Source organism: Macaca fascicularis, chromosome 6, assembly GCF_037993035.2.
Source record: "Macaca fascicularis isolate 582-1 chromosome 6, T2T-MFA8v1.1".
NCBI classification, from domain to species: domain Eukaryota; kingdom Metazoa; phylum Chordata; class Mammalia; order Primates; family Cercopithecidae; genus Macaca; species Macaca fascicularis.
The window spans coordinates 117,800,235-117,814,614 of record NC_088380.1 but is presented as its reverse complement, the minus strand read 5'-3'; the positions used below and the strand labels follow the sequence as shown (position 1 = coordinate 117,814,614).

The window sequence follows — 14,380 nt, the reverse complement described above, 5'->3', positions numbered from 1 at the left end:
AACGCACTGAGGATGGCAGAACCAAGGATGGTATCTGGATGGCAGCACTGAGGAGCTGACCCAGAAAACTGCCTGATTTTTGTTGCTTGCAACATATGGAAAATATTTGTTTAAATCATCCTATTCAAGTTTTCTGCTACTTATAGCTGAATGCTTCCCTAACTCATACATTAAATTTTAAGCACTTTGCCTTGAACCTAAGCATTGCAGGCCATCCCCTTGGACGTCACAACTTCCTCAGAGAAATGGGCAAAAATGCTTTTTTGAAGTAGATGGCTTAATTCATAAAAACAACTTACGACCTGGAAAATGATTTTGTTCTTTTTCACTTCACTAGAAAGCTTTTTACTAGATCTTTGCCTCAGAGGCTGTCTGGACAAAGCCTGAAGCAGAACTTCTGAGAACATTTTATTTTCTGCATTCAAGCACATCATTTATTTGCATCTTCACATTGTTCTTGAAGCAATCCTCTCTCAAAGCAGACTGAAATGACTTTGGAGAGCAATGTATTTTCTTCACAGGCTTTTTCAGTAATGGAAAATTAATAAGATAGGCACACTAAAGAAGGAAAAAGCCAGTGTTTTTAGAGCAAAACAAAACTCTTTGATTTTTATCCTTTTATGCATGAAAATAAAGATGGTGTATATTGCTAATCTATTTTGGAACTTTTTCAGAGGTATTACTTGTAAGACTTATTCAGCCAAAGGATTGAAAATGTGATGAGATGAGGACAAGAGCTAGTACATGGTAGCTATCAGTGGTGGGAGAATCCCCTTTCCATTATCAGCATTGACAGTGAAGGACAAAGGTCCCTTTCTCTAGCTCTGGAAATCATTTCAAATAGTAGGTTAAAAACCACTTACAATGTTTGGATGTGAGAGGCGAAGAAGAACTCCTATCTCAGTTCTTACGATTTTTTTGTCCACCTAAAAGGCAAAATAAAAGAGATAAACTGAAAGAAACTCCCCCTTCATTGTAGCAGAGAAATAGAAACAGCAATAACTACCTGGGTGAATCAGGAAATTGGCAGAGCCTAATTCCTTAGCTTTTGTGTGTGTGTCTCCTTCCTCTCTTTCTTTTTCAGCTGCACATCCTTTCTCTCTGCTTCCAACATAAGACAGAGCCAAGAACTAGTACGGATCACAACTTGTCAGACTCCTTACACGGCATCTTCCCCACTTTCCTATCAAAAGTCATCACTGTCACAACTAACGCCCAAGTTCATCTCAACCTATCCTTCTTCTTTGTCTTCCTTTCTTACATGGAAGTCTGTCTAAACCCCAATGGAGCTGTCAATCACTTCACTTGTCCTTCTCACACAGATGTAGCACAAAACCCAACCTACCCAACGAGAGTATCCTGTTCCCTGGCCATTGTGATAGGGTCAGGAATATTCACCTGACCCAAGTCATCCCAGTCAGAAGCCTCTCCAAAAATTTTGCTCAAACAAATAAAGAAACAGGTATTCCATCTTTCTCTGAAATTATGAGAGCAAAAGAGGATACAGTCTGCTTCTAATAGTGAACAGTTTTGATACCATATGGAGACTACTTTATTAAAATGAGGCCAACAGAGGGAAAAAAAACATTGCTGAGTTACGAAGCAAGAGGACTGTTGATATAATTTAACCCCCTAGATTCAGTTATGCTAGTTTGCCCTTTGAACTTCTAATTATATGAGCCACTACATTTCCTTTTTCTGCTTAAGTTATCCAGAGTTAGTTTTTGTTGCTTGCCATGAAAGAATCCTAGTTAGTTCACCACTTGGTCTCTACGTTTGGGACAATGGCAATTTAGTTCAGGATATTCCAAAATTAGGGATATTCTCTCTAGCCCAATGACTGACTTCTTTAATCACAATAAACTGGCATTTCAGGGCTCTAAAAGTTATATAGTAGACATAAAGGTTTTAATGTCTTCCTCTCCAACAAAATTTATCGAAACAATTGATAGCTATAATACCTGAACTCTTACTATGGTTTCTGCCATTTGAGCTGTCCTGAACCTTTGAAGTAGCAAGAGTTTACATGGTTTTAGAAATGAAGAAGTTTATGTGCAATTCACAGCCAAACTCTGTAGGCATATCCAAGAGACTGCTTCAAATGGGAAATGGGTTCTCCCCTTTCAGTTACTTCTCCTGAGGAAGAAAAGGTTGGCCTCAGGAGAAATCCAAGTGCATGTCAATGGTGATAACCAATCACAACTTTCAAGATGATGATGAACAACATCCAGTTATTTAATATTCATTCTTTAATGAAAACAGTAACCAACAAGCATGCAATCTTTAAAAATAAAAAAGGAATGAATACTCAAAAGAATTTTTCAAACATTTTATGTTCTTTTTCTTGGTTGCAACATATACATATATTTCACATTTCTTTTTTCTGGCAAATACAATTTTGCCAGACACTAGAGTACCTCATTTAAAGAAAGCAGTCACCATTTATAAATGCCTTCAGTTTTTATGAGATGAAAAAATGTTTACAAGGAGATCTTAAGGAGTTCCCAGCCCAGTGAGAGATTCCTCAAGAGTTTATTTCACCCATATATACAATAAAACATTAAATAGCCATATAGTCATGGTAAGGCCTCTTAAACTGCAATAAAAGTTTCGGTTATTCATACAGGCAATCAAGAGGCTCAGAATGTTTTAATATATTCTTGCTAAAGAAAGTCAAACTATTAAAATCAATTTGCAATACTACAAAACAAAAATGTATTTTACTTTTGTTGTTTGGATGCCAGTCTGTGCAACCCAGCATACTTCTTAAAATATTTATAAACATCTCACATAAAAATGCAACATCAGCTATAAATTCTTAGAGGAGGGAATGAATATATGATCTGTACATTTTAATATCTGACAGTTAATATGAGGCCATTACATAAGAGGGAAGACTCATTGTGAATAGAGAAAAGCAAGTTGGTAAGAAATAACCTAACTCAAGTGACTGTACATCAAATTGATAGGTTCTGGCGCTTTAGAAGCAAAGGAGTAAAGGAAGACACACATCTTGATACATTCGGTGCTCTCTAACCCAAGAACTTTGGAGGCCGTTTCAGCAGTCTTCCACGGACACTAAACATAGCTACTCTGCATGATTCAGACTATGTATTGACCAAAGCTCTTTCAGTTGCAAGTAACAAACACTCAGCTCAAACTCACATAATAAGTCCCAAATGGTAATTTATTGGCACATGTAACTGGGATGTCAGAGTAGATCTATCTGCAGACATAACCAAATTAAGAGGTTCTGACTCAAATAACCTCTCTCTCCCCTGTGCATGTTTGTGTCTCTGTCTATATCTCTCCTTTCCAAATGGCATGAAACATGGCCACAGAAGCTCCAAGTCTGTATTTCTAAGATAAGAGAGATGCCGTCTCTCAACATCTATCTAATCTCAAATGGTATTCTCATTAGCCTTGCTTGATTTACATGCCTATTCCTGGATGTAGGAGACATGTAACCATGACAAGGCCAAGAATGGGTCATAAGTGCCCTCCTTTGACCATGGTTGAGGGAGATGGGAGGCTTGGTTCCCTCAAAGAATGAATGTTGTCAGACACTGAGGACTCCCTTATTGCTTGCTTGTAGTAGTTGCTCCCTTCATTTTACATTTACCTAAGATCCTGAAGTATTACTCTCTCAGTTTCTTCCATGTCCCAGACTAATCAATCAATAACATAATTATTCATTCATAAGAACTCTTGCCATCAGTTTATTTCATATTCAAAGTTTTGACCACCTACCAGTAACCCAAATGGGCCCTACCAAATAGCAATTTAGAATTTTGCCTAGAAACTCTTTTGAATCCATACTGAAAGCTGATGTAGGAGCAATCACTTAACTGGTGAAAAACCTAGCAGGCTGCCTAGTTTTGTACCTCAATTCTGCTGTTTTCTCTACTTCTGGGCAGCAATCTTGTCAATTGTTTTGATGTCACTGGTGATATAATTTGAAGGAAAGTAAAGAAGTCTAAGAAAATGATGGCTCTAGCCAATATGAATGGTTGGAATAGAAACTGAGATAAATAATTTACTAACATCTATGTGCTTTGTGAGGCAGAAGAGAATCATAACTTCCACTATATTGTCAAAACTTCTAAATCAGAGAATATTAAATAGATAAAATTTAAAAACCAAAAAGTGTGTTTTATTTAACTGGAAATTTTAGAATGTCTGAGTAATTTATCTAGTTTCTATGTAATGAATGTACAGTACACAGTGAGGGTAGGTCTAAAATAGGTTTTATGCACTCAGCCCCATGTTAAATAATTGGGTCACAGGAAAAAACAAATGAAATATGGTCCTTCCTAAAGTAAGATTACAATCTAATTTGGGAGATGTAACTGATCTACACCATGTTAACAGAAGATAGTGAAAGATGGAAGAATGCAAGTTACAAATGAATTTTGTTTTAAAATTTCCATTTTTCAGTGGAAGACAGCTTTTCTGAGTCAACTACTGCCAATATTCAAACAGTGGGCTTATTCTAAAAGACTTTTGACATTACCAGTCCTTTAAAAAAATCACACTGTTGCTAATACAAAATGGAGAATGTTTTGCTAGAATGTGCACCAGGTACATGGAAGTAGTGTAAGATGTGGGTTGCTGATAGCCAGTCAGTGGGTATAGGCAGCCTAGTCATGGGGTATAGACAGCATGGTCCAGGAGTTAGTAGAATGGCAGCACAAGACTCTAAAAGTTTTTTCATTTAGTGAAAAAAATACATTTTGTAAAAATTATCTAGCAAGAGACAAACACTTATACCAAATGACGAATGAAAGATATTTGAAAAAGAGAGGCGTTACTAGAACAGTCAGATGGCATTGTCATCTTCTATTTCAGTTTCTGCAGATGCTATTACAACATACGGATACAGATTTTTTTTTTTTTAAGATGGATTCTCGATCTATTGCCAGGCTAGAGTGCAATGGCGTGATCTCGGCTCACTGCAACCTCCGCCTCCCAAGTTCAAGCGATTCTCCTGCCTCAGCCTCCTGAGTAGTTGGGACTACAGTCATGCACCACCACGCCCAGGAAATTTTTGTATTTTTAATAGAGACGGGGTTTCACCATGTTGGCCAGGATGGTCTCTATCTCTTGACCTCGTGATCCACCCATGCCGGCCTCCCAAAGTGCTGGGATCACCATCTTCTCTTCAGGTCAACAAGGATTTCCTTGCTAATACCAAATAAATGTATTTGTCACTATTGCACAATGCTTTAAAGAAAATTTTAAGGACACAAGTGTTCCTCAATTAAGACTGTTATACTAGAATTTATTTTTCTCACAATATATTTGAGTTTTTGTAATATAGGTTTCTTCCACTCCCACCCCCGCCATTTTTCAGATATTTCTGATCAATGTAAAATGAGATAGTAGAATCCTTTAATTTTTTCACATTATATATTTATATTAAACAAATATTTTCTAATACAAATACGCATTCTGAACAAATTTACCTATTACCATGTTGTATAGGGCATATTACATAAAATGCTATTTCTTTTTAGTTCTTTGAGAGTTAAATGATCTAAAGTTCAATAATCTAAACTCAAAAAATACTCAGAACAGGCCAGATTGCAAAAAGTCTGGGCTAGCAAACTTCTGTTAAAATCATTTGCTTTTAATTCAGAATTAATTTTTCTATAAAAACATTTTTTAAAAAGGTTATTATTTTCCCATGATACTCTATATCATCATTTCTCAATTTAAAATATCGTCTCAGGGTGACTCCAGGTTCTTGGGACCCTTTCAGGGTATATGTAGGGTTCTCCCTTTTCCAGTTGCGTATGTGAATAAGGTCAGACTGTTTCCACATACGGTCAGCCCTCCATATCTGTGGGTTCAGCATCTTCAATTCAACTAACCATGGATGGAAAATATTTGGGAAATAAATCCCAACAACAATAAAAAATAACATAACAATTAAAATATTCACATAAAAAGACAGTATAACAACTGTTTACATAGCATTTACATATTAGGTGTTAGAAATAATCTAGAGATTATTTAAAGAATATTAGAGCACGTTCATAAATGATATGCAAATACTATGCCATTTTATAGTTTAAGGGACTTAAACATCTGTGAATTTTGGTATCTGCAGGGGTCCTGGAACCAATCTCACATGGATACTGAGGAATGACCATACTTCAAACGAAACAACAAACGGCAACAATTGAATGCAAAACTTTATGAGAATCAAGCTGTGTTCGATTAGATCAGATAGTAAAGAGATTTGCAAAATAATGCTACTCTTCTCACTAAATATTTTTTATTTTGAAAAGTATAGACATTTTGTTATTTATGTTAAAATATAATGGGTTTATTGCAATTTAAAAATTAACTGGTAAATTTTAAAAATATCCATTTTAGTCTCTCATACAGCAAATATGCATAGCTATTTTGAATTCTCAATAATTTTGTATATCTGGGTGTGGTGGCTCACGCCTGTAATCCCAGAACTTTGGGAAGCCAAGGTGGGTGTATCACTTGGAGCCAGGAGTTTGAGACAAGCCTGGCCAACATGGCGAAACCCTGTCTCTATTAAAAATACAAAATTAGCATGGCATGGCATGGCATGGCAACACATGCCTGTAATCCCAGACACTCAGGAGGCTGAGGCAGAAAGAACCCAGGAGGTGGAGTTTGCAGTGAGCTCAGATTGTGCCACTGTACTCCAGTCTGGGCAACAGAATGAGACCCTGTCTCAATAATAAATATACTATTAATAAATAATAATATAATATTAAAATAATAATTATTATTATTTTGTGAGTAGAAAGGGCTCCTAAAGCCAAAACTTTGAAAATCATTACTCCAAAAAATTATACATTTGAAAACAGAATAAAAAGAAGAAAAAACTTCTAGTAAAAATAATTTAAATGAGGGAAAAATGTCAATACAGTCTCATTTCTGCTTCTCTGAATGCTGGGGCCCAGGGTGAATGTTGTGCAGGGCATAGTTTGGTGGAGGCTGAGAAGGGTGAAGCAAATAAGAATCTCTGAAGCAGGAACATGGAGAAAAGTAAGGCTAAAACACCGTCAATCCAAAGAGAGTAAACTAAGCAACAAAAGCTGTATTACGAGTTAAAGTAATGATGACCAAGGAAACCAGCAGAGGGTAATTTTGAACAAAATGGAAATGGACAGCTATATAGCTAAGAAGCCAAGGATAAGACCGTACTGAAGCCAGGAAATCCTTTCCAGAAGGATAAGCTGAGGGCCATCTATTTGTTGCTTTTTGTAAAGAAGTCTGAGAGCTTCTTAAATAGCCATACTCTCAGGGGCAGTTTTCTTTAAAGGTATCATGTCTTGGAGGTCACACAAGTGCAGGTCTTGATAGCCATCTCCTCTCAACCTTTCCAATATTCTTCTCATTACAGAAGTTGGTGTTTTCCTTGCACTTCTAAATTCCCTTTCCAAATTCCTGGAGAGCTCTCACATTACCACTCAGAATGAATAATATTTTCCTAGAAAATAACTGTCAAGCAAACCACAAAAGTCAATGGGCAGCTATCTGAACAGTCATTATTGCCACTTGAAATTAGCTTCCAAGTGTGACCATAATTAGCATCTTGAGAAGCATCAACAGATGGTTTTAAGAAACCATTCATGACAACAACAATGAAATCCTAAAACTTACCTTTAGTATCTACAAAATACCTTCAAGAATAGCGGTTTTTCCTTACTAACAATTTACAATAAATATGTATTTTACTAAAATATTAACTTGGGCTAATTAACCCAAGTTCCCTAGGAAAAAACACTTGAGGCATGGATCAACATTCTGTGCTTTATTTGGGAAATCCAACGCAGTGAGAATGACAAAAAAGGGAAATGCAGAAAGGTCAGAGACACAATGCAGTCAGCACCAAACATCCTAATGAGTTATAAAGACATACAGCAGGTCATATGGGCAGCTGCATCCCATGGGCACATGGTACTTCTCCAGAGACGTTGTACCAGGCTACTACTCCTTGAAGAAGTCCATGGGAAGGAGGAAGAAGGAGGAATTTACCTACTCAGGAATTTCCTTTGTTTCCCATTGCTGAAATTTGGCCCATGGGTTAACTTTTCCATGATTTCTGGGAAGTATATGGGGTCTCGCTGGCAGTCATTTGTGATGGTATATTCCTCCACAGGAAATGTCATCTCTCATTCAAACCCAAAAGTAGCTATAACAGCCAGAAATTTCAGGCATATGCTTGGTTGACCTATCTGCATGAAATAGCTAAAGGTCATTCACTTCCCCTGGCTCGGGTAGCAAGTAGGCGGAAAAAAATACGAGGCAGCCCATCAGAGTTTTGTCCAATCATAGTGCATTCTAGAGTCTTTATCTGTTACTAGGTGCTATGATTTGAATGCATTCCCCAAAAGTTCATGTGTTGGAAACTTAGTTGCCATTGTATCAGTATTAAGAGGTAGAGCCTTTAGGAGATGATTAAGTCATGAAGTACTTGCTCTCATGAGTGATTTATTGCCATCATCCTGGGAGTGAGACAGTTATGATGGGAGTGGCTCTTGATGAAAGGATAAGTTCAGTTCTATTTCTCTCTGTGACACAAGACTTGCTTCAGGATCCTGCCCATCCACCATGAGATGACCCTACCTTCCAGAACTATGAGTCAAATACATTTCTGTTTATTATCTAGTCTTTGGTATTCTGTTTATAGCAATAGAAAATGAACTAAGGCACCAGGTAAACTAAATTGACAGCAGTGGACTCATAGTCTTGCTTCTCTAATTTATGATGTGTTATTGCTCATCAGAAAGAACCTTGTCTCCATTTATTTGTCATTGCTCTTGTTACTAATATGAAGTAGATAACCATCAAATGAATTGGGCACATGACGTTTTTCTGTAATGCCTTGTCCTAGCTCCTCTACTTAAACTGCCCTAAGTGTTCTAATGGTCTTTGATATACTTTCTGAAGATTATACACAGAAAAAAATTAAAATTTAATAAAAGAAATTATACAGATTTTTATAGTTTCAACACTCCACAACACTCAAGGTTTCTTAAAACTGAAAAAAAAAATCCCAATTTTCCTGTCTGTCCCCATGGCAGGGGAGAAAGAAGTAGATAAGAGGTATAATTCTAGAGTAACACCAGAGAAAAAGGCTCCACCCCTGGAATGGGATTGATGAAATACAGATCCTTCACTAAGATATGCAGCAAATACATTCTTGTGCTAGGACCAACATGGTTGATGAGGAAAACAGAAATAATTAAAAACATATGAAGAAGAAAGCAATGATGGCTTAAAGGAAAAAAGGGAAAACCAGTTTCTGCTTTGTGGTAATTACAAATGGAGAGAGGGGGTGAATAAACTGGACCACTTGGCTATCTTAGATGCGGCCTATATCCAGACTTTGGAAGTTCAAATACTCTTGGAAAACTGGGGTGACCTGTGCAACTAGAGACTGCTGCTCTTTTTGTTCTTAATCATTCAGGCAAGTAAAGTAGCATTTCAACATAAAATGCTCAGCCTTATCTTATTTTCCCTGCAGAGATTAAGACTATAAATCTTGTTTTGTCTCTGTATTCTGTCTTTGGCTTCTTTGGCTTATTTTTGATACGAATGATGTCCAGAGACATGATGCAAAGTACATAATTGTGCTCTTCAAATCCTTTATGGAAACAAGCAGAATATAAGTCATTAATGGATAAATAAATAAGCAACCAAATGTCTTTATGCTTTCCCAATGATTCCCTATGCATAACTTCTGCTTAATTTAGCATCCTATTTTTTGACATTCAACAAGTACATGTTGGCACTAACATGCTTGGTGAAAAATCTTGACAACTGGAATTTTGTTAAATTCAAGAATGACAGTTTTGGTCTACAAGAATTTGAAAGCTAAGAACTTCTGTTTGAACACCCCAAAATCAAATGTAGGACACATAAAAAAATTGAGGTTTTCCTATATGAGGCTGGTACTTCCAATAAATACAGAATTGTAACCAAGTCTGATTATTTATCTTCATCCCCTTGTTCCACCATAAACCTGGGCATCTCATGACTGTCTCACATTTTTCAGTGTTCCCAAGGAGTAGCTTGTTTTTGGTCCAGTAGGAAATGTACCCCAAGGCCTGGAAGTAGGATAGATATCCTTCTTGCTCCTCATTGCTATGCCCAAATCATCTCTCTTCCTCTTCCTCCAAAATCCCAGCTCCTTTGAAATGTCTTCCATCAGCAAATACATCCTGCAACTCCTCCTCATTGTAGTCATCTTCCCATCTCCCTTTCACGAACACACTCCTATACTGAACATTTTAGCATGTATGTCTCCATCTCAACCATTATTCCCCATAATCATTCTTAACAACTTCAACTTTCACATGCATGGTTCATTCAACATTCTTGCCTCTCAGTTCTTTTACCACTTCCTCAATTCTTACTTAGCAACTCATTTCCATGACAACTTCTCAGGCCTTCTTGTTACCATAAACTCGACCACATCACAAATCTTGATTTCAAACACTACACTCTCTGATTTCTACGACCTATCTTTACAGCTCCTACTTGGCTTAGGTTCTATGTCCACTAGTATAAGCCTTGTTCTGCTTATGCATATCTCCAACTTCTTTGCCCTTGTCTCCTTCAGTTGTATTTGCCAGGAAAACCTTTAATTTGTTTAAACGCTACTCTTCCCTTATTTAATCCATGTCTATGCCTGAAATGAAGTGACTGAAAGAAAATGCACAGCTATGGTGGCTGGTCCTATTTCTAATTTGTGACCCCAACTCTTAAGAGTCCTCAGCTTTCTCACTCTGCAAAAGAACATTTTACACCTTCCCTCCTCCAACTTCTAATAGTCTTTCCTCCCTTTATTCTCATCTCATGACTTTGCTTTTAATTCACTGAGAAGTTATAAAAAATTTCAAAGATTATCTTCTCATCAACCAATCTACTGATTTGTATGCATCTGTATTCAATTGATTTTATCCATTTATTTCACAAACAGTTTTAAGCACCCACTATGTATAGATGCTACTCTGGGCATGAGGATACAGCAGTAAACAAAATAGGTAAACTTCCCACCCTAAGAAGTTTATGTTTTAATAAAGACAGAAAAAGAATAAGTAAATATATAAAAGGTCCATAGTTGGTAAGTACAATGCAGAAAAGCAAAAGAAAACAAAACCAAGGTAAGGAAGCTTGAGTGATGAAGGGTACTATCTGTGATGGATGGTTAGAGAAGCTATCTCTGATAGAGTAACAGGAAATATCCACTTGGATCTGTAGGAGAAAAGTTTCAGACAGAAAAAGAGCAAATGCAAAGGCCCTCAGCTATGTGTGGGGCTTGGAACAACTGAGAGTGAGGAGGCCAGTTTAGCCAGAGCAAAGTGGCATGGAAAGAAAGCAGTAGATGATGACAGAGGCTCTTCACAATCAGAAGCTGGGTCATGAAAAGTCATGCTGCCCATGGTAAGAACTTTACATTTTAGTATAAAAGAGATTAGACACAATTGAAGGATTTTGAGAGAAGAGTGATATGATCTTAGTTAAATTTTAAAAGGATTCTCTGACTCTTATATGGGTGAGAATAATGGGACAAGTAAAAGCAGAGAGATCCAAGAAGAGGCTATGGCAGTTATCCAGGTGAGAGATGATGGTTTGGGCCCAGGTGGTAGTGTTGAAGGGAGTGAGACATGGATGGATGTTTTTTAAAGAAGAGCCATCAGTATTTGAAGATGGACTGGCTATGGGATATAAGAGAAAAAGAAGTATAAAGGGTGACTGCAAGTTTTTTGATCTGAGAAACAGGAAGAATAAAATTGACACTTGCTGAGATGGAGAAGTAGGAGAGAAGCAGCTTCAGACAAATGCTAATAATGCCTTGGCCCTGTCCATTGTGCTGATTTCTCCTAGTATTCTTTCTCTTCTTCTACCCTGGCTCACTGATCATCTTCCAGGAAGCCAGGATAGTTTCCACTTTTGGGTCTTTTCACTTGGCACTTGACAGTACTCTGTCTCAAATGCTCTTTTCCAAGATTGTTCAGTGTGAGTTTAGGCTCAATGAAGAAGAGAATGGAAAGGATCACGGCACAGAGTGGGAAACAGTTTAGAGGTGAGGGCAGCAACAAGCATTGGACATGGTGCGGTGGAACAAGAAGGAGACTGATACTGCAAGGAAAACCAATACTCTATATTACATTTAACACTGACTAGCATGAAGCCAACCTTGTTCTGATCAGTATGGGAAGACAGACTCTAATCATCAGATAAGCTTGTCTTTGAGCATTGTAAAACCCAATATTTTTTATAACTCTGTTACTAGCCACCTTCTATTCCCTGCAGACTCTAAGACATTGGGAGGAACAAAAGGAGAAAAGAAGGAATTTCCAATACTGGAGGAAGCCCAGGACTGAAATAGAGTTTAGGCAAAACAAGAGTGCCTGTGGGAAGCTTAACCTAGAAAGACACTTCTATTTCAGAACTTGAAGCCTTTGTAAGACAGGTAGATTCAGAACAGAGCAGTGTCTCCAAAGGAAGTTACCTCTGCCTCTTCACTCTTAGATTCTAAATACAAACCTATGTGCTTGCAGATGCCAGAAATTATTTTCACAGGAAACGGTCTTTTTATTTTGCAATGAATGCAATAGGACTAAAATATTCCTGGGAGATATAACAAGTTAAACAAAGTTAATACAAAGAATTTAGCTAATGCCCGACTCTCACCAGAAAGAGGTTGGGCTTAGCAAAGGCAGGGCAAAGAGGGAAAGAACCTGATAGATAAAGCAGAAGAAGGATCTTCATGTCTTTACCCAGCACTTTTCTCTCTTGCTTCTTTTATCCGCATCTCCCTAGGATCTAGAACATAACGAGCATGACCCTGATTTAATACCTCTCATCTTTAAAAAGGTCTCTCAGTCCCTTACCATACCCTCCTGCTCCCAAAGCATATCTCTGCTTCCCTTCACAGGAAACCTCTCTAGTGTTGCCTCTGCATTCTTTCTTCACTTCTTCACCTGGGAGTAGAGGAAATAAAATTGATTATTTCATGTCACCATTCTGGTCTGACTTCTCTCCTACTTTAAAGGCAACGGCAATATTATAATATTTCCTAACTTGCCTCACTGCTTTGATCCTTATCCTTTATATTCATTCCCTCTGCACACAGCATCCAGAATGGTATCTTTAAAATGTAAATCAGATCATGTTACTCTCAGCTTAAATGCCTTTGTTGGAGTCCCACTGTGCTTAGAATAAGTATAAACTCTTTGCCGTAGACCTTAAAACTTAGGACGGCTTGGCCTCACCCTATTGGTCTGAGGTCACTGTCCTCGTATGCAGGCCATTCAACTTCTAGATCAAGCTTCAAGGCCTTTGCATTTGCTATTTCCTCTTCCATCAGGCCTCCTTTTTCACTCTGTTCACTGAGAGTGACCGAGAGGCCTTTCCTGACCGTTCCATCAAAAGTAGTTACACACTAACACACATACGACATGCACACATATACACACCATGAGTCATACCGTTCAATTTTTTATAGCAGTTACAAAAAGCTATGTTATCATTTAATTACTAATTCATCATCTGTTTCTTCCATTGGAGCATGAGTTCTATGACAGAAAGGATCTTGTCTATTTTCTACATACGCTATCTTTGGCATTATTTAACAATACTTGGCATTTAATAATTTGTTAAATGAATGAATGAGGTATGGAGGCTGGTGATTGAACACAAAAGGCTGGCAGCTCAAAGAAAAAAAATTCCAGTTTAGCATTAAGCTTCGGTTAGATGACATCAGAATTGGTTAGTCAGTTCTCATCCTGCAACTTAAGTCTACATGACATTTTTTTCATGTTATTGACACCAACGGAGTGGAGAATTTCTGTTTCATAGCCAGAGCTAAGTATCCAGATCCTCTAGAGCCTCTAGATTCTCTTTTAAGGTAAGTGAAGAACACATGGAAAAATATAAATTATGAATGCACAGGTGAAGTTACTGACCTTCTAAATCCACTGTAGCAAGTACTGATACTCCTGCTCACTCCTCTCCCCTATCTCAGTCTATAGACCTTTTATAGATGCCAGAGAGAAATCCTGTACTTTTCCTTCCAACAGCACACCTTCCCTTCAATTTGAGTGTTCCATCATTTGTATCAAACACAATCACAGAGTGATTAAAAGAGAATGAAGTGGTAGAGATTAGAAAATGAAAATGGTGAGAATTGGAATGTACTATCCATTCCCAAAGAAGCAACTATGATATCCTTGGTAAGCGGAAAATAATTCTACAGATGCAGCTGTGGATATTTTGACTTGCCTCTGTGCCCTCCATGGGCACAGAGCCTGGCTGGGTCTTTACTCCTCATATGTCCCAAGAAGGTGCCAGCATCAGCACGGTCTTATGAAAAAGAAAC

The 14,380-nt window shown here is 37.6% G+C and overlaps 1 protein-coding gene across 3 annotated transcripts in view; it reads right to left on the bottom strand.

Moving 5' to 3' along the window:
• Positions 1-14,380, bottom strand: part of CAMK4 (calcium/calmodulin dependent protein kinase IV) — a 255,400-nt gene that overhangs the window by 109,078 nt on the left and 131,942 nt on the right. For 2 of the 3 annotated variants that reach the window (XM_005557500.5, XM_065546635.2), the window contains exon 3: positions 864-926. The exons of the other annotated variant lie outside the window; for it this stretch is intronic. In XM_005557500.5, coding sequence (XP_005557557.4) covers positions 864-926 — 63 coding nt within the window. The remainder of the gene's footprint in view (positions 1-863; positions 927-14,380) is intronic. 3 annotated transcript variants of the gene reach the window in all.